General features: G+C 42.4%; 1 protein-coding gene across 2 annotated transcripts in view; it reads left to right on the top strand.

Moving 5' to 3' along the window:
- The first annotated feature begins 11345 nt into the window (after positions 1–11345).
- The window catches only part of PDXK (pyridoxal kinase), a 47428-nt gene continuing 37276 nt past the window's right edge, over positions 11346–21497 (top strand). For both annotated transcript variants that reach the window (XM_026070716.1, XM_026070717.1), the window contains exon 1: positions 11346–11552. In XM_026070716.1, coding sequence (XP_025926501.1) covers positions 11460–11552 — 93 coding nt within the window. In that variant the 5' untranslated portion in view covers positions 11346–11459. The remainder of the gene's footprint in view (positions 11553–21497) is intronic.

The raw sequence follows: 21497 nt of genomic DNA, 5'->3' as shown, positions 1-21497 counted from the left end.
CCTATCTTTCCTGCTTAGGGATCCACTCAGGAACCCTTTAAGGCAAGAGAGTAAGAAATTGCTACTTGTTACTCATAGGCTATAAAACTGGCTGTTGAGGGCCTGAACACAGTTGCTTGCTGAAAGGTAGGAAGTATTCTGTCCCTCCCTGCACACACGTATGTTAGAGCTCAGTGAATGAACTGCTCGGGGTTCAGAAGAATTTTTAATCTAAGTGAAGATAGTAAGATTCKAAGGAAAGCAATGCGAATGCCAGGCACAGGAATCTGCAGTCATCCATTGGCATGTTTAGGGCTTGCATATGATACAGGCAAATTTGCTGATTATTCCTAACCAGCCAAGGACAGTGAAGTTAAATTGCTAAAGAGCCTACCATTGCTGAGGATAATGATATGATATGCAGCTCACATATCTGCCAGGACCAGATAGCAACTCTGTCTTCGCCCATTCATCTCATGTAATCTTCACATCTTTTCTGTGTCGGTTTAGCTTATTTAGTTATAGAAGTTGTTATTCTGGTGAAAAGCCCTTTGTTATCAAACCTTCTGGTATCTTGCTGGATGTTCTTCACTGTGGTGTTTGTTCTTTTTTATGTAAGAAGTTCTCTCTTCCCTCCTTCCATCCCAGGATACCAAATTTAGGAAGATGAAAGATCTTCATAGGAAATTATCCTGTATGAAGCATCCTGCTTTCACTTAGGCAAGAGACTAAAATAAGTCCAAAACAATGTTCTGTTTTCTGGCCTTTCTTTTTCGGAAGCACGAATCTAGATTCTGTGGCTTGCACACAGTTGCATTGCTAACATTTGCATGTGTTTATGGTAATGGCCTGTATTTCTTAGATTCTCATTTTATATCTTTTGCTGAAGTTGGAAGGTGGCTACCTTTTGAATTGTTGTTTGCAGAGAGGATCTTAAGCAGCGTTGTCTTAAATTCCAGAAAAAAATGTTAATTATTCTTGTTACAAGAACGGAAGCTAATGATGGCTTTCCACTGAATTTTTGCAACTTTGTCTATTTGTGTGAATTTCAATTCCGGAGGGAAGATATGTGTTTTTTTACAGATGCCAAATACATGCTAAACCAACTGCACTTTACTAGTAAGTGTTATCTAGCAAGCCTAGGATCATTCTGAAATTACTGATAGCTTTGACTGTTAAAAGTTTGATATGAAATCCTAGTCCTGCTAACATCAGTTAATTTCATCCCATCTTTGTATTTTTGTACTAAGCAGGAAAAAACAGGAGACCTTCAGAGCTAAATAGGTTAGCATTTGCTACTAGTCACAATGGTCAAAGCTACAGCAGTGAGAGGAATTGACCCCCAGTAACACAGGCAAAAGCAAGAGCAAGTTAGAAGGGAGTTTCTAGCCTGGAATAAAAGTAACATCTCTYGATTTCTGATATCTGTCTCCTATTAAGACTAATCTTGCTAATTAGTGAAATGATACTAACTGGAAAAAACTAAATAGTTTTCTTGGGAATGTAAGGCTTAATTTAAAATAAAATGTCTTTTTGTAATCACTGAAATAAAAGAATAAAAATGAAATTACCATTACCCAGGTAACAGGACTAAAAATAGATACAGTATTAGTCAGCTTGCCATGTACCCCCTGCAGCTTGAACTCAAATGCAAATTTGTTCCGTTTAGATCAGCAGGGGCCTGAGTTCCCACTGCTTTGTGTGCACATTTCCCCAGGGAATAAACTGTGTAGAGACATAGCTTTGCCAAACTCATATCACTGAGCAATGGAATCTGAAGCAAGTGACTCATGACTGCAAGACGACAACATGTGATGCAAAACGCGCGCACACACACGCGCGYGCACACACGACAGACTGCTGAGAGATGCAGTTCATGACTGTGAGGTTTGTTCTCACTGCCGGGAATGGCCTTGTTCTTTTCCAGCTGTCACCAGGCTTTATAAAACAAATGCACGTACTGTGGCATTTCTGATCCAAAATCTATACCAAGCAATTTTCAAGGTTAAATAATAAAAGTTAGATACTGAAGTGTCTGTGAATTCAAACTACTAAAAGCAATGAAATCAATACATTTTTCTTCCTTCTTTTCCCCCAAGTGCCTTAAAAATGAAGCAAAACCAAAATTAAAATATTTACATGCATTTCTCTAATGCTGCTATCATGATGGCATGCTGCATTGCGCTGTATTGCATTGTAGTTGCTTGTGTCTCCTACCTCTTTGCTTGCCAGAGCAGGGTTTTGGTCTGTTGCTAGAAATGTTATATTGGTTGGCAAAGAGCTCTGCTGCCTCTTTAGCAGGGGTGAATGATTATACAAGGAGTATAACAAACAAAAGCAGTAACTGAGGTTTAACTCCCAACACTATGAGTCACTTTTTTCCTACATTTGGTAGTAGATAATTAGCACAATAGGACTGTAACCTGAATGCATAAACATGAGCATTCAGGACCAGACTGCAAGTTGATATTAAGCACTGTAGCTTCCTTGCCTTCAGCATGAACATGCAAATTTATACCAACCAAAGGAGGCTTTCTGCTTCCTTTTCATTAACACTGACCATTTTGTTAAATGGGCACAGGAACAAGAACGTGTAGACAAGGGGATCAGCAGAAATATTTGCATACCATTACTGGAAATTGTAACAGTGTAAGGGGTGTTGCAGCCTAGAAGTTCGCAGCAAAATGTTGTTGTGTTGTTTTAGAAAGAGGAATACTATAGTTCTGAAGGAAGTGAGGTTGAGGATCAAGAATCCCACTCAGTACAATGCTGGACTGTGTTGCACTTTTAATGGTGATAGCATTTTAAAAGGAATTTTGTCATCCTTGCGCTATGAGTCATCTCGACACTCAGCCTTTTGTGTGTTATTCGTAGGAGCAGTTTCTTTTACTTCAATAAAATTGTATGATTACAAGACTGGGTCTAACATTTGGAGACTGATACATTGCACAAGCTCCCTTGGGCCCCTTTGGAAAAACCTTTTTTTGAAAATGCTCAGAATAATATATGGACCTTCTGCAAGTCAGTGATATAGAACAGATTTGAATCAGAGGTGTAAGAGAGTGGATAGTCCATTGTTAGTCTTCTGATCATGGTCTCTTAATATTTAAAATTATCTTTCTTTTTAAGATGGCTACAAAGCAAGGCTACTCTGGGATGTGGGAAGGATTGTCTGGGTCTTCATTCTGCAAAGTTTTAAAGGCTGTAAGAGAAGGGAGCACTCAGCAGTTTCCATGACTGGCTGTGGAATACAGAATTATATCATTTTCATTGTTTATTGTCTATTACAGGGACTGATTCTCTCAACTTTGAAGGCAATTGAAACATCTATGATTGTATTATATCATAGAGTGTATACTATATGAGTGTATTATAATCACTAGTGCAGTCGATATGGATTTAAGCCCAACCATCTTCCTGCAGGCTRTTTTTTTACCAACGCTAATAGCATGCCAGCCCTGCTAGTTTGCAGTTTTCTTTTATTCTAGGTTTCTGAGAAATAGCAATGATTAGTGCTCCTTTTCTATTAAAACCAGCAGCCCCAACTGCCTGTCAAAAAATTTAGAATAGCTATCCTGATTCCTCCATGTAGAACAGGTTAAATGGTAAAATCCACRTTCAGTGATCTACTTTCTTATGCTAAGAAAATGGCTCTTTCTCCACCATTACTGCCAATTCTTAACAAAACTAATAATTTTAATATAGGTCAAGTGAAAATTTGGTCCGAAACAAGAATAATGGTCCCCTCGTAAGTCAAATGCTGCAAATACTTTATTATTGTTGTGTTGCTATTACAGTCACAAATTGTTTGGTATTTTACAATGTGTCTTAGCAAACATCCAACTAACTAGCAAAAATCTGTCATAAATACAGATGATCTCCTGATTAGGGAGTGCAGAATTACAGTCTGTGCTGTTCAATTCTGCTGCCTCAAAGACTTGTTTAGGCAAGGAAAGGCTATTGATATGGCTTTTATGAAAACTTGACCTTTTATCTTCTGTGGAAGCATGTAATGATTTGGAGAATCCCTATACAAGTTACAAAATCTTCTGTGATTAAGACCCTCTCTCTATCTTTATCAAACTGAGTGCTCCATATTCCGAGCAGCCCTATATCTTTTCTACTGTGCTTATATAGAAAATCAGGTTAGTTGCAGGAGACCTTCATAGACAGATGTAGTTTTTCCTCCTGTTCCAACACAAGTTAAATATATCTTCAATATTCATAAAAGATATTTCTTCCACTAGTTACTTAAGAACAAACAAACCAAAGATGGAAACTCAGCAATCTTCCGAAGCAATCTGTTCCTGTGCTCCATAATCCTTACCTCTTCCATTATGGACATAGTCCCTTCATCTTTGTAGCTGTGTCTTATGTATTTATAGKTTGTTATCTAAGTTTGTTTTTGATTAAACTAAAGAAACCAGTTCCTCCTAGGTTGTGTGTCCTGAGCCTTGGATCATTCTTATGGCCTCTTGAATTGGTCTTTCATGAAATGCAGTTCCCCAAACTTGACAGTACTCCACCAGAAACCCTACCAATGCTGAGTGTGTGGRAAGGATTACTTCATACGTCTTGAAGGCTGTATTTCTGTTTATGAAGTCCAAAAGGTCATTACCTTTACTGCAATACTGTGACATTGTCGACTCCTGTTAAGCTTGTTGTCCACAGTAATTTTGCAATTTCTTCATGCATTAGGAGCTGGAATTCTGAAGGGCAGCAGCACAGATCTAGGAAGTAAGCAACCTGGGCAACAAATGCCCTGTAAAGATGTTTGCCCTGTCTGCTCAGGAGCAAAGCCAGAGGGCTTTGTAAAGATGTATATCATCCCCTTGGTCTGATAGCCAGCCAACTGTCCTGTGTATTACCCCAGGCCTGCCACAGGGCGTGGTGCTTTTTGCTGCTGTGACAGGCTCGGCAAAGACAAGTGAGGGAGATGTGAGCAGGATTTAGGGGAGCTGTAGAAGAAGGATATAGGAGGAACAAGGAACATTCGTGGAAGAAAAGTTGCCAGTTTTCTTCTGGACTATCCTCTCCCTTGATCATATTGTGATAATCTTCTATTCCAATTCATAATTTCCAGACACTATTCAGCTCTGACCAAGGAGAACTGCTTTGAAGGGAGAGGTTCCCTTAGTAACCCTGGCATGGGCTGACTGGGAAATTTTCTGACAAAGAGCTCAGGGACTTATGAAGGGACTGGAGTGGAATTGTGCTTGATTTGGCTGTTTTAACCAGTTCAGACTGAACAGAGCTGCCTTCACGTGAAACCTGATGAAGCAAGCAAAACCTGATCAGACAGGCCACTGCTTCAAAAGGCATGGTACAAGAGTGGGAAGCACATCTGCATCCAGGACAGATGTTGTTTTTTAATGTTCTGTATTGTTTAGGCTCTGCTTAATACTAGACTTTACTCAAAGGATAAAGCACTGTCCTTTATAGGCTTTCCCATTTACAGCTACAGAAAGATTCTTGAAAAGCATGGTTTGATTTGGAGAAACCACAGTAAAAGTTTAAGACGTCAGTATCCTTATCCTTAGTTCCTTATCCTTAGTAGGAATTGGAATCCAGGTCTTTAATCTAAGCAGAAGTGACAGACACATTATCTGTATGCCCTTGATGTACCTAGAACTTGGAAGCCAGAAGTGATACCTGCTCTACATGTTCTTCAAACCCCAGAAGCAGAGTCCAGTTACAAGGCCAGGAGCTTGAGCAGGCATCATCCCAGTAGTACTACAACAACAGCAGTAGGGAGTCAACTGTAGTAGGAAGCCTAGAGTAGCGTCTCTATTGCCTACATTTGATCTAACCTGGATGCTTTATTTATTCTAAGGAAGCCCTTTGTCACACATCAAATGGTTATTTGCTCCATGAATAGTCCTAGTAACATCCAGATTTGGGAATACCTAGGAGTTTGTCTTTTCAAACAGAGTATTACTTGAGAAGGATAGCGTAGCAGAATGCATAATGACTAAGTAGCTGAAGGCTAGCTTTACTTTCTCCTCTGACACACACTCATACTCCTGAGAAAGGGGCCTGCCTGCCTAAGGAGTAGGTAGGGCAAAGTCTTTAGAAAACCACTGCTCAGAAACTGCGTACTCACATTTAGATGAACTGCCTTCTGGAAAGGAAGGAAATTTGTTTTGCTGTCTTGGTGTTGCTTGTGGCAACTTTTTTAGTGTATAGAAATAGAGGTTTAGCCGTATTTTGTATCTTGTTGCTTGATACTCAGCTGCTGTTGAGTCACCCCCCTTGCTTATGTTTGGTTGCGTATGCAGGTTCCACTGCTTAATCCATGARAAGACTGAAATCTTTACAGCTTAGAGTATAAGTGGGGGCATCAGTTGTTCCTCAGGGGTAAGCATGAAGACTGTTAGAAATATTTTGCCTTTGGATCTTTCAGAATAATAGGAAGAAAGTAGCAATCCTGCACAGAATTAGTTTTTTCTTAGAGAAACAGCATGTGGTCCCCTGTAGCAAACATTCTTTCACTGCCAGCAGCTGCACAGAGGAGGACAGAGCTCTGCATCTGYACCCTTGCTGCCTTCCTAGCAAGAGCTTTAGCATTGCTACCCATGCTGTAGTTTGCTTGCTCAGGTACACAATCAGCCTGGCATTARCTATGCTCTGCTATGTGAGAGCTCCCTGACCATATTCCTTGCCCTGCCTATGTGGTCTAGTAGCTGCAGGAGTGCTGTACAAAACCTAAGGACAGACATTAATAAATGTATGATGTGTGCTTTACTTCTTGGGGAAGGAACTTGCTCTAGTGAGAATGTCAGATGTGCTTGGGCAGCTTTTAGAAAGAACAGCTGTAAATGTCAGAACATTTCCTGACACCAGCTTCGGACAATATATCAATATCAGGAAGGGAAAGATATAGTCTGGGTAGGCACTAAAAGCACAGTACAAAACATTAATGTCAGTGCACGATCATTTTAACAGAGGCCCAGACTCTCCTGACAATACTGTGGAGCCCACAAGATGGATTTTCTTGAGTCATCCCCAGATGGAMTATATGATGGTATGCGTGCATCATATGCTTGCAAGGTTAGAGAGGAGCATTGAGTCCCATTGCTGGGGAAGGGAGGAGAAGGAGGACAAAAGGACAACATCTATATTCTAACAATTGCCCTCCAGCCTGGAGGAAGGCAGAAGAAATGTTACTTTTCAGGGTATTAAGAGCTATGGAAAAAACACAGGACACTAACAACATCTCAGCATTTGCCAGGTTGCGTTTGTGGAGGCTTTAAGAGCAGCACAATGGGAGTGCAAATATTCTCTGCTCTAAATAGTAAGCAGTAGCCACTCATTTGTAAAGCACAAGATACATGTGGCAATTGCTATTAAATGAAAAACAGTGGTCACACTTCAGGCTGAATGAACAAGTTTAAGTGGGTTTCCTGTTAACTGATTGCAATGTGTAACTTGTATAGGTATGTATTACAAAACAGCCTATGTGTTCTTTGGAAGTGCATGATGAGAGAGGCRTATATATGTGGCATGTGGCTTACTGCATGTATGTGTGTTTGCTTATAGTGTGTTCTGTACTTGCTTATGCAGTGTATAAAGAAGCAGAACTGGAAGCTTCTCCTGTTAAGATTGCCTAAMCTTTTTCATGCAAGATCTTACATTTAGTTGTTTATAAATTTGCCAAGCTTTGAGTGTTTTCATAGCAATTTTCTGCCTTAGGTTCACTTTGGAGGAAGAGAAGGAGAGAAGACAGAGGGAAAGAAAATCAGCTAGAACAGTTAAGTCATAACTGGAAATGAGTGTTGCAGAAGATACAGAATATCCCCTCACCACATTTATGGCAATCTTTCTTTTAAAAGATGTTGGCATCTTATGCATTGGAACCCTGGATTTCTTATTTGAGGGGAAAGGGTGCTTTCACATCAAGAATGTTCATTTTGCTTACACTAGGAAAAGCAGCCCCAAATTTAACCCAGTTCATTAGCCTTTGGGAGGAAAAAAAGATTGTATATGCCCTGTTATGATTTTCTAGTACTTGAAATTCTTCAAAATTTTGTCTTCATTAAAGGGGATTTGGCCTGCAGCTGCCAGTCTGGACTCTAAGCATCCCATCTGGTCTCATCACTGCAAATGGGAGCAAGGAGCCCTACTTTGTCCTCCTTTGTGAGTTCAGGTAACATCAACGAGGATTTTGCCTGCTTTGAACACAGAGGGACCAGAGTCAGACCTGTGTTGCTGGGGAGAGTGTGAGTGGGTATAGGACAAGGAGTTTGAAGTAAGAGAGAAAGATGAGACAAAAACACGGTAGGGTTAAGAGTGATGACTGGAAGTTGAGACTAGATAGTTAAGGACATGCACCAGGGAACTATGGAAAAAAAGAAAAGATGTTGGAGTTGTTGGATGTAGATGGTAGTTATTGGAGGTAGGGGAAGGAACAGAATAGCTAAAGTCAGAGGAAAAATTAGAGGGACAACTGGCACAAAATGTTAGAGAGGCAAGGGAAGAAAGTGTTGAGGAGAAAAAAGACCTGGCAAGGAGCTTTGGCTGTAGGAATATTAATGTGACGAGAGGAGGTAGATTAGGACTTGGGATCCTGCAGGATGGGGAGTGACTGAGTGGTGAAAAGCAGGTAAGGAAGTTGGAGGTGGAGAATGGAGATGGGTGACCAGAAACTGAGGAAGATAACATCCCTATATACACCTCTGTCTCTAATTCTTCTGCCTTGCCTTGCCATCCAGACCTGTCCCCTTGAGATAACCTCCTCATGTGAAATGACCTCCTCATGTGAAATGCTGTTTTCTTATGTTTTCCCAAATTGCCTTATCTTGAGCATATATGGCTCAGATTCCCAACCTGAATCATTGGTCTCACCCAAGACCAGATACTCCAAGGAGATGCATCAACTTCTACAATTCAATAAAATACCTAAATTTTATAGGTGATGGAGGGAGAATTCTCAGGCTTAATTCCACGGGAGTCTATGTTCTACTGTAACACTTACCCTAAATCATTAGSAACACTACACTTCTTTTTCCTTGTGGTAAATCCAACCCCTGTAAGACTGATCAATGTCTCAGACATTCATCTAACAGCTAATTTATCAAGGTATGGGTAGCCAGGGCAAAGAAGTGAAAGGAAAATGTTAACCAGCTAGAGTTTTGTACAGATTATTTTGTATCGTGTCCTCAAACACTAACTAAGGAATTGTAAGCTAAAGTAGAAACTGTTAGTCATAAGGCCAACCTAAAACAAGTTCTAAGTTGTGTGACTGGAGTGACAACAGGAAAAAGAGAATATTTTGCTCCTGCATTTTCCAACAGATTACTTACGATGAGGAAAATATTCTTTCATATTGCTGAAAAATAATCAGGTTATTTAAATTGTCAATTTAAAGCTATACACTAAGAAGGACCAGAGGCTTCAGGCATGATTTCTTGTTGAGAAGCAATCTTTGACTGAACCTGTGATGGTCAATAATGACAAATGGCCAGAGGAAAGCGAGATTCCAAGGCTTGTTATAAAGTCCTATCCTAGCAGTGTCTTGATTTATTGTAGCATTTGCCAACAAAAACATCTTCTTTTACAGTACTCTTTGTCAGCACTCTGAAGATTATTTGTGTCAATAATATATAATTGTGCTCGCTTCAAAATCTCGCTGAGTGCTGTGTTCTGTCAGAGCCTCCACGGCTTGGGTCTGTGTGCTATCGCAGTGCATCGTGTGTGGGTGCCTGTGGTGTCAGTGGCTTCTCAGCACATTATGGATGTTTGAGGAGGGATGTGTGCAGTGCTTGTGGCTTCTCAGTGTGCTGGTGCCATGTCTCGGAGCACGCTGTTGGGCAGGTGTGGGTGGCTAGTGCTGTGGAAGGGGGGCAGCATGGAGAAGTGTCGATAGCAAATGGGAGTTAGCAGATAAAATGTGTGGGGTGTGAAGGTTGAAGGCTGATGTTATGTATACTGGCTAATGTTTTGGCATACTTACGGGTGCTGGAAGCATGTGTGAGGCATGGAAGTGACATGTGAGGGCAGGAGAGGGACATACCCAGCTGGTGTGAAATGTGGGGCCATGTGTGGGGCTCACCAGTAGCCCAGCTGAGGGCAGTGGATGTGCTGTGTGGTGTTCAGGCGGAGGTGAGGGGCCTGGCATGTGGGTAAGGTGTGTGGAAGTGTCAATGTGTTCAATGTGTGTAATGTGGTGATGGTGTTAGCGGTACTGGGGGGGACCCGTGCTGAAGGAGGGTAGGTTAGTGAAACACCCTGGAGAGAGTAACTCTATACATGTCAGTGAGTAACTCCCTGCTGGTTTTGAAAAAAAACAATTCCATCCATGGAGACAGGGGACAGGCAGAGAAACACTTTGTGTACAGGTACAGCATGTACATGTGACTGTGAGAGCGGCGCAGTGAGCGAGGGTGGCACAGGGTCGCATACGGCTCCGCCACAGTGTGAGGGCTGCCCCACCTGTGCGGCAGGTCCAAGTGACAGCAGGTGTATTCACATCAGTGCCTGTCTTGCTCCCAGCAAGGAAGGGCAGGAGCTGGCGTGCGCCTGCAGCACAAGGAGAGACACGGCGTTCCGCTTTGAACAGGACCMCACAGGGATTTGGCACCCTGTTTGTCAGGCCCGGGGGGAGGGCGCACGCTGGTGCCAGGCCTGATGGCCGGGGCCGGAGCCGTGTCCGTTGGCGGGGGGGCCGGTGTCCGTTGGCGGGTGGGGCCATGGGGCTGABGGCTGGGGCAGGAGCGGTGTCCGTTGGCGGGGAGGGGGCGCATGGGGCTGCCCTGCCGGGGCAGGAGCGGTGCCCGTCGGCCGCGGGGAGGAGGGAGCAGCCGCGCGCGATGGGGCTGGGCTGTGCGCGGGCCGGTGCCCCAGGGTGGCTGTCACGGAGCGGCGCCCGCCGCGCCGCGGGGCTGCTGCCGAGACCGTGAGGGGGCCGGTCGCGGGCGCTGGGGGCGCGTGACAGCGCGTGCCCTGCGTGACCGGGGGGAGGCGGGGAGCCAGCAGGCCGCAACCCGGCCGGGCCCGCCGCGGCGGTACCTGCAGCGACAGCCGCGGGAAGGCGGGGCGGCTGTTAACCGCCGCGGGTGAGCGCTGCGCGCACACACACGCACCGCCACCTCCCCCCCTCCCCGCGGCGGCCCCTGGCCGCTCGCCCGCTGTCGGCACTGATGTAAGAAGCGGCTCTTAGGTGCCCGCGCCGATCGCCTGACTCCAGCGGGGCCCGCGAGGGGGCGCGCGCGCACGCTCCCGCCTCCCGCAGCACCTCCCTCGGCGCCGCGCGCTCCCCGCCTCCCGCGCGGGGTGACAGGAGGAGCGGGCGAGCGCGTGACGGCGCGCAACGCCCGCGCGCTTCCTCCTCCTCCTCCTCCTCCTCCTCCTCTCCTCCTCCTCTCCTCTTTCTCCTCTCCTCTTTCTCCTCCTGTTCCTGCTCCTGTCCCTCGCGCCGCGGAAGGGCGCCGCCGCCACCCTCGGCCCGGACGCGGGCGGGCGGCGCAGCGGCAGCCGCAGCCATGGAGCCGGAGCGCGAGTGCCGGGTGCTCTCCATCCAGAGCCATGTCGTCCGCGGCTACGTGGGCAACAAGGCGGCCACCTTCCCGCTGCAGGTGAGCCGGCGCCCCGCCTGCCCCGCCGGGCCCCGCGCCCGTCGCCTCGCCGCTCCTCCGCCGCGCGGCGGCCAGCGGCGCCGGGCAGGTGGCGTCGCGGCGCCTTGGGGGGCGGCGTCGTCCTGCCCGCTGGGGTAAGGGCAGCGGGTAGCCGAGGTCAGCCTGCCCCGGGCGCCCCCGCCGCCTGCCTGCTTATATAAGTGCCCGAGAGCCGGGGGGGTGGGGCGGCAGTGACTGTTGCGGGTCTCCGCGCGCCCCCGGCGAGCCGTGGGCCCCCCGGGGCGGCGGGAGCCGGGCCGAGCCCGCCGCTGCGCCTCCCGTCGGCTCCCCGCCGTCCGCCCCGGCCCGGCCCGGCCCGCGGCTCCCGCTGCGGCCGGAGCGGCGGCAGCGCCCCGGTGCTGAAAGCGCGATTTCTGCCGTACAGGCGCTTGAGGCTTTGGTGCAGCGGGTAGATTTAAAAAAAAAAAAAAGGCCGGTTCGCATTGCCGGTTTGCTTGGCTTCGTARTGCGGCGTTTTACGCCTCGGGGGCACTTGTGGCTGTCACTACATCGAACGTGCCTTAAGGGATGTGTTTCAGCATCGCCCGAGCGCTCCTAGCTGAGGACGGCACCTTTTGAGGCCACTGCTTTTCATGGGCTCTCGGCTTCCACAGCTTGGTTCCTGGTGTCCCTCAGCAGGACTGGGAACTGAATTTGATGGACCTGTGACCTGACCTAGTAGGATGCAAAGCCTCTCTGGTCCTCGTGTGTGGTGGAGCTCAGTAACCCCTCCCTGGGTTTAGGGAAACTGCAGAGCAGAAGAGCCACAGGGTGACTGCAAAAAGTTGAGCCACAGAAACTGGCTTGCATGTCCTGGGGCTTGGGGATATCATTGGATCTTGGCCTTTATGGCTGTCATGTGCTGACTTGAGAGTTGCTTGCTGAGGTCTAGCTGACTGTGGGAAAACTCCGGTGTGCTTTGGGACAAGCTTTTGTATGTCTCGTTTTTGTCTCTTGTGAAATGCCTTTATGATAAAGGGGTTAATTTGGGGCCTAACCATAAAGAGGTCTTTGCTTCTTGACACAAGTGTGGCTGTACTAGCTTTGCCATCTAAGAATTTCATTGCCAGAACAGTGTGTTGTCATATTTGTTTTCTTGGTACGTGTTTAACAATGGTGTAATATCACTTGACTAGACACCAGAGATGGTATAGTCTGATAAATGGTATATTTGAGAACAGACCTGCAACAAGCTACAAAGCACAACCCATTATCGTCATCATCCAATTATGACGTAACCAGGTCTCTTCAAAATTAGTATACAGTCAAGGGTGATGTACATATGAAATTATGTATTGTAAAAAAATCTATGAATGTAGAAATGCATGTATGAAAGACTGTCATGATCTATACACCAACTGTTCTTCCTTTCCAGGTGATATAAGCTTGCCTTTCAGCCTTTCATACTTATGCTACCCTAATGGAATGATATCTAAATATGTGCTTCTCCCCCTTCAAGCTATTTTTGTGATAGCAGAAAGGCACACAGTAGCCCTTATTCCAGAAATCTCCAGTCTCTTAAACTGATGTCTTTGTCTTAATTCTGGGTTAAAGGTTCTCTTTACTGTTTTGAAACTCAATCCTCCTGTGGCATATGATGCTGTATAGGACTTGGTGAATTAATCCTATAAAGTGTTTTTAGTTCCTTGACTATGACATTATAAAATGCTACTATTCTGAAGAAGTGCCTATTGGTGTAGTGGCTGTGTTCTGTTTTGGAAGCTGTAAAACTTACACTGTGTAAGATTACTCAGTGAACAGTATAACAATAAGTCTCTGGCATGGGGAAGAACTGAACTACTATCACTACAGGTGATTTTTATATAGACAACTCTTAATGAAATTGTGCTGGTTGGAAAGTTATTTAAACTGATTCTGGTGGAACATCAAAAGTAACAAGCTGCTATCAAGTGAAGTTTTCCCCCTTTTTATTTTTTATTTTTTTTAACTAAGTGTCACGCTATGAAGGTTCGATAGTAACAACTGAGACAGTAATGTAATAAAAAAGTATGCTTCTTTCCTCACACAAGCTCTCGGATTAGTAACATTCATTAAAATAATGTGATTACTAATTTAGAAAGGATAATCCAAAACTGCGCTATTAATTGGAAGCACTGCTTACCCCTACTTGAAAGCTTTCTTGTTCACTCTCTTAGTGAGAGGACTCTCAACCTCGAGCAGTTACCTTAACCCAGCATCCCAGGAAAAGGGGAGGGGGGGAATACTCACGGTCCAGCCGGAGAGGATGGTCAGGTCACGTTCCCATCCCTGCTCAAACTCTCTTAGCTTCCAAGTTTCTTTTTATACGGTTGGGGCTCTGGGCATAAACTGCTTTTGCTGACCTCTGTGAGTCGCGCAGTCACAGGACTGTTTCTTCTTTTTCTGCTTGGAAAGTCTGTGCTAGCGAGGGAAGACCGCAATACTTCTGTATTGCTTCCTCCCTCCCTGAAGTCCATACAGTTTCTATCCCACGGCCTTGCATGTATCGGTTAGCAAACTTCTTCAGTCCTGTTAACTCTTCACTCGCTCATCACTAAGGAAAGGAATTATAAACCTAAGTCTCTTAATTTAATTTTTTGTATAACAAGGAAACCTGGTGCCAGTCTAGAGGATGGGTGCAAATCCTCTGTTTATGTCATTTCTCACTCTCTTTTGTACTTTGGTCTTCTAAGCCAAAGACAGTGAAATGAGGCTTCCTTCTCAGCTCATCAGTCCTAAATTTGCCAGGCAAGATATCTGTAGATACGGGGATGTGTGTGAGGGGGGAGGTGTTGTCTGATGGGCTGAAATCATGACAGAACAATTCAGAAGTCTAAGTTTGGGCAGCAATATTCAAATGAAAAACAGACTTAGTTTCACCTGGATTTTACAGACTTCTGTGAAAAGGGCAGTTGTGTTTGAATGGTTTGATCTTTGATGGAAGTCTATGAAATTATTATCTATTAAAAATAGCCATTTTAGGAATGTACACAACAGAGAAGAATTCTTTAGTGTCTTTTCTTAACCAGTTGTTTTTGCCTTGTCAGACTTCCATTACACTTCCATTACACTAAAATTAAACTATTTAAGAAGGTTTGTTGAAAGACTTTTTCTGTGAAGTATGCAGTATGCATTTTGATATAGCAAACATACTAGTATATAGAGCATATATTATGRCAATTGTATCTCTAGACCTTATGATAATGGAAGTAATATCGCTGGATGAGGAATGCTAGAACTCTTTTCACCATTTCAGGGCTAAAATACATTTGTTTATGTACTTTGAGATTCTAAATTAACTAATGGGCCTTAGAAGAAGTCTTCCTGACATTTTTCTACCTGGAAAATCACCTGTCCTCAACTGTGCTTTGAATTCTTTTTGTCACAAATTTAAATATTTTTTTGCTTCACAGTGTTACTGCCTCTTTAAATGTTGTTCTCAAGGTTTTTCTGAATGGTTTCTAAAATGGTCATAAGTAATTTCATAATCATGCCACTTGAGCAACTCCTGGTATCAGGAAATGGTTTAGGATTGCCCAGCATTTAAGTGGGGAAGAGTGACTGGATGTACATTAACTTAGGGAATTGCTACTGTCTGTCACAGAAATGGCTTTAAAGGGCCAAAGGATGTTTGCCCTACTTGACTAAGAGTTGCCGTAGTTTTCATGATATAAAATAAAAATGCATGTTTTTACCATGCCATTCACCATTTCTTTTATCATGCGTTCTCTTCCCTTGAGGGATCTCTTATCATTAATTTTCAGTATCATTTTTACCTAGCTTGCTTACCTGATCTTCTGCTGAATGATAGGTAGGTGAGGCAGAATGTGGCAATAAAGCAAAGGGTGTGGTACTGGCAAATAGAGGGCTATAGTCCTCCTCAAACCACAGCGTGAATACACAAGGGTGAGTTTTCTCATTTCCCATCTTCTGAGATACTTAATCCTGACTATCAGGAAAATTTCAGTAGATAGTTGTATTTAAGATTCATATACTCTGCCCATCATAATACCAACTATTCTGAAAGCATATTTCAGTCTGTCTGTATGTTCAATCTTTTTGGTCTCAATGACTTTTCAAAAAAAGAGTTTTTGGAAATGCAGGGAGGGGACAGGAGAAAGTCCCAGCCAATTTCACTGTGGCATTGGGCATTAACATTTGGTTGCCATCGGACTAGGTTATACTCCTGTCTGCAAGCTAGACTATTGATTTTTGTTTATGTGTAAGTAAAAATGAGGGCCAAAGAGTTTTATGCTTCACTTTCTTACCTTGTGTTTGATAATGCTGATGGAATATGGTTACTTCTGCCCTCACATTCACAGAATTTGAGAAAATTTTGTTTCTATTTCAAATATTTGGTTGTGAAGTTCCTTTTTACATCTGCTTATATTAAGAATGGAGCTAAAACCATGGACAAACACCATTTATTATTTGTATCTGTATAATGAAATTGTCTGTTCTGAATTGTGGGACACTACTATAAAAGCTTCTATAATACAGCAATTTTGAAATCTCTTCAGTGATTTTTTTTTTTCCTGCTGACTGGAAAGAGCTATCTGCTCAGACATTAGTAAAGACAAGTGATTCTCATTCTTCTTGGACTAGTTGTCTTCAGTGATTATCTTTCACAGAAAAAAGCAGTGGGTCTGCATTTTTAGTTCTTTCTTAATTGTAAAAGAGATGTGAAAGCAACTTCTGACCAGCACAGGTGGGAATTTCTGTGGTGTTTAAGGATAGCCTTAAACTACATTGTTCAGTCACAGGTATAAATTTCTTTCGTATGTTGAGACCAAAACCATCATAAACCTATTTCTAATGATTATCTGTTGCCCTTAGCAAAATAGTTTCAGGCTGGTTTTTTTTTTTCCTTTTTCAAACAGTGTAGTTAAATGTATTAAGTACTCTACAGACACAGAGAACGGCAGTCTTTCAAGGTGACAGTCTGTTCTGTCTTTCAAAAGACTACCTCTGTTGCGTTGATTATATGAGTCAGAGAAAGGAAGAATCAATCAAAAGTCTTTATAGAATAACACTAAGAAATGTACCTGTTGCTCACCCTTAGTTTCATTGTAGATGAAAGGCTGGAAAAAAAACTAGCCTTTAAACAAAAAATAAATGCAAAGTTAAAAGAATGCATTTTCTGTTTTTAGTATCCAAAGATTGTCCTAAATTACACATCTAAAACAGGAATTGTGTAGATTCATGCTTCAAATGAAGCTTGCAGAAACATTACTCCTTGCCTCTGTTTTTGTTCTTGTATGCAAGGTGAAGAAGTGACAGATGAGTTAAAAAAAAAACAAAAAACAAAAAACAGCCTTCTGGGAAGGTTCATTTGTGATTATGTAAACAGCAATTTCTTGTAATGTCAATGACGGTATATTTAGTTGTGAAAGTCTAGTGAATGCCATATGCAGGTGAGGCCCTGAAAGAAACTTGTAACCCGGAAGGTCCTAACAAGGTTGTTCCATCAAGCAGTCTTGATTTCTGTGAAAAGGCTTTGACTGATCTTTCCAAAAGTTCTTGTCCAGATCAACTCACTTACAAACAGAGGATGACTTTGGCCCTCTGGAAGCCTTTATGTACTGTGCAAATTTTGAAGAACTTCTGAGGAGATTGTAGGAGATGGGCATTTGACCAGTATGTTAACCTGGATGGAAAATAGGGAAGGACAAGACTGAGAGAGGGCAAGAGGACAAGAACTGCAGTGGAAATCTTGAAAAAAGAGGGGATGGGATGGGGTGGGGTGGGAAGGAGGGGGAAAAAAAAAGGAAAAAAAGACTCTTTCAGATCCTGCATTGCCAGAAGACAGCTCAGATGACTGAAGCAAAGTACTGGGAAAAGTAATGTGTTCTCAGTTTACTTAACGGAAATAGTTTACATTTTGTAACACTGTAAACTAAGAGAGTCTAAATTTCTTTGCAAACTTCATACAGAAATCATTTCCACTACTAATGCAAAATGATAAATTTGAAAAATTAGAGATATTCTAACCTGCCTAAAAGAATTGCAACTGGAGTTACTGAAGTACTATGGAATCTAAATGATAGTATTGAGTGGAGTATCTAATACCTGTTGGCTATTAAACAGAGAGCAGGGCAGACTGAGTGATCATCGTCTGAGGTCGAATCTAAGTGTTCGGTAGTAGTATTCATGATTGCTCATACAAATAATTTAATTGTGATAACTTATTAATTAAGATTTTTTTTCCCCAAGATTCTCTAAAAACTAAAATGACATACTTTGAAAGGACAAAACCTTTTTATGTTGTCAGCATAATATAAGTCATTAATCACTTCCCATTTGTTTGACCAAAGAGATTAAGCACAGAACATGTCAGTCATGAAAATACAGAACTGCTGAGGCATGTTTCCACAGGTTGATTATATATTGCATTTAAAAGTTATTTTGCAGTGTGTGTATGGGGCCAGTTGACCTGTTGTCATTTTAAACTTTTGAAAAAGGAGATGATAAATGCTTCCAGTGATTGATTATTCATTTGTTAGAATTACTAACTTTTTCGTGCTACATTGTGAAAATTGGAACTATCCCGTTGCATTTGCTGATATTTGACATAATATTTAGACTGCAGTCTGCGCTGCAATGAAGAACTGGTAGCTTCTTTTTGGACATAACCTGTTAATCTAAGAACATAGCAAAGCAGAAAGATGAAAGAGGATCTCATTTGATTTGTACAGAACATGCAAGTATTTGGCTCCACAATTTGATTTTGGCAAAGAGCACTGCCTTACCCTGATTCACCCACTTTCTTTGGGGAAAAAAATTGAGTTTTCAAGAAGTTGCAAGTCTTACTAAAGGATTGCATAAAGGTGGACCAGCATTGTTTGTATGGAGACTATCATGTGCTCAGAGACTCAGTAGAAGGTGTCTGCTTACTTAAAGCATTATTATTATTTTTTTAATTAGGAAATGGCCTTATATTCTATCTCTCTTTAAATCTTGTTTTTTTGATTGTTTCATTTGTTGCAGTTATGATGTCTATTTCTACTCCAAATGAAACATTTGAGAGAGTATTTTCCCTGTAAATAGGCAAGGACAGAAAACAGTCAATATTTATAAGATTTCTGCAAAGGCTGACCTTGAAGTTAAAGTTCATTTCATTTGTAGAATAATTAAAATGTACTGGAATGTATTAAAATTAGAAATACAGTAATTTTAAATAATAAATGAATCTAGAATTGTATGAAGATGATAAAAATGTACACTTGAGAAAAACAGATGATATACAAAGCTACTGATGCTTCTCTAAATATCTCTTTAAATGAAGTGTTTTCTCATTTGTCCTATTTTCATCCAAAAATGATGGTCAACTTTTCTTGAAGAGCTTATTTAGTCATTTTGGATAAGGAATATAGCAGTATCCATGGCTGACTAAACACATGCCACGTGGGTATCTTAGACTTCCTTAGCTGAAAAGATGCAAGTGCAAATTACATTTCAGTTTCTTGTGTTATATGAACAACAGGCTTGAGTGGGTGAAGCAAGGTTAATGTAAGGAGCCTGGCATTCACGCTAGTACATAAAACGTCCATTCTTCTGAAATACCTCTGTGTGAGAGAGAGTGTGTGGCTGTACAGTAATCTACAAAGAAAAAAAGAAAACGATTGATGCGTATTAAAGTTGAAACATGCCAAGAAGTTCCGTGTTGACCGATAATACATGCCCCAACAGAAATCCGGCTGGTTCATCATCTTGCGGCTTGGCAACAACGGCTAACTTGTCATAGCAATAAAGCGTTACTGAACTGAAATTTGGCTGAACTGGACTTCATTCAAGACATGTATTTGTTGATGCTAATTCATCTGTGACTCCTCCAAGCTTCAGTTCCCTTAACATCTGAAACAATTATGAATAGAGCAGGAGAGAGAACTGTGATACCAAAACCTATTATATACTTCATAAACAAAAAGACAACAACAACAACAACAAAAAAAAACCCCTCACCTCCCCTTCTGTCATCCTTTGTAAATTTTAAGCATATCAACAAGTTTGGGCTGTCCTTACTAACAGTAGAAATCCATCCATGGTGATTTGACTTTGCTGTCTTGGGAATGCAAAGCACTTCTTGCCAGAGGAATGCACTGGAGAGAATTGGGGTTAGAGTGCATGCTGAAAAATGGTAGGGTTTCCTCTGTTGCAAAGCAAAAGCCATCAGGCCACTTCCTGATCTGTAGAGGCAGCTGTTCCAAAAGCAGAAGTAAATGATTTTTCTGAACAGTGGAACTTTTCCAGTCTGATCACAGTTGTTCCCATTTTCTCAATTATGGGGTCCAGTAATATTTTACTTTTCAGAAGAGGATGTGGGAACTATACAGACATCTCTAGCAAGGATGACACAGTTATTTATGCTATTAATAAGTTGAAGGGGTTGTCATGGCTGTCTTGAAGAATAGCATTCTGCAGTTCATAGGTCATCGTACTTGAAATTGCCAAAGAAATTAAGTGTTGTTCAGTTACATAATAACAATATCAAAGCAATGCAGCATTTTTTCTGCTCCTTACCTTGTCAGATTGTTTGCCAGTAAAGCCAGGTATTGTGCTTTGATATTGCCCTTAAAGGTTTTCTACTTGATCTGCCAGTTTCTGAACACTGACTCATTAGTTTTCTTCCTAAATCCTGTGTGTGTTCGTAGTTCCTATGCACAGTAATTCTGTTCCCCATCTTTTGGAAGGAGGGAAGAAAAAGAGAATAAGCTGTAACAGAGACAAATGTTGTCTAAATTCTCAAAATTTGCCATTTTTGCAAAATGATATGTCAGTTTATGGTGATATATTTAGTAAAGTTAGGCCTAAACCTAGTCAATTAAAAAAAAATTAAAATACCAATTTTCTAATTCTGTTATCTTTGTATACTTTACAGCATTTGTTGATGAATACTACCAGACAAGCTTAGGTTGAAGCAAAAGGTTTCTTCAGTCCATCCAGTTCTTTACTGTGGCTACTCTCACTTTTCTGGCAGAATACAGCCTCTGTCGCATAGGTGATAGGCACCATGTTGCCTGTGGAAAACATCAGGCATTGTCAGCAGCTAACAGAAGTAAAAAAATATAGTTAAAACCTCAGAAGTGAGGCTAGCAGGGATGTATTTCCTGCACTGTATTAATTCCTCAGTATTGCTGTTTATGGACCAGCACAAGCTATGACCTGTGTCATGGCTCATTCCCTTTGTAGTCCAGTACTGACAGTAGCTTTAAGTTTGAATGACCAGTGCATAGGGATGGTTGTTCCTGTTCTCATTGTAGTTAGTAGAAGTGACATTGGGCCTCTGCTCATTGATCCAATAACCGAATAAATGTACGGCAGCTTAGCAGTATTTATAATTGAGAGGTTTTTTTATTGTCACCTATCTTCTAGGGTAGAGTTTTACGATTTGCTGGCTTCAATAGTGAAGCCAGCTTGAGAAACTCTTGCCTTCCCAATGCCAGCTGCTTCTTCCACCTGCACTATTTTGCTGTCCACTTCAGTTGTTCAAGGAGAATCATTTTGTGAGGCTCTGAGAAGCTGTTCAGGTTATAAATAACTTGACAAAGAAGAAAAAAATGCTATGAGTCAGTTTTCTGATCAGGCTCACTGCACAGCCCCACATACATTTCTTTTGGCAGAACTGAAGCACTGGAGAAGGAACAAGGCCCAAGCTCCTATACCTTGCACTGACTCTGAATGAAACATTCTTCAAAGTACACATGTACCTWAGACATCTGCTTTCTGTGAAGGAATTGGTGCAGCATTTAACTGTTCCCCAGATGTTTCCCATTTTCCCCTCAGTGGCCTTGTGGGATATTTACATAACATGGTGGCTCTTTCAGGAAGTTTTTTTCTGTTACTTTTTTATGAGTGTGTGTTATCTTGCAGCTTAACATGTAAAGCTATGGTAGGAGAGTGGGATCCATTCATAGTCTTTACCTAAGA

Source organism: Apteryx rowi, unplaced genomic scaffold (assembly GCF_003343035.1).
Source record: "Apteryx rowi isolate R43461 unplaced genomic scaffold, aptRow1 scaffold_317, whole genome shotgun sequence".
NCBI classification, from domain to species: Eukaryota; Metazoa; Chordata; class Aves; order Apterygiformes; family Apterygidae; genus Apteryx; species Apteryx rowi.
Note: the sequence above shows the minus strand (reverse complement) of the source record. Positions and strands in the feature narration are given on the sequence as shown.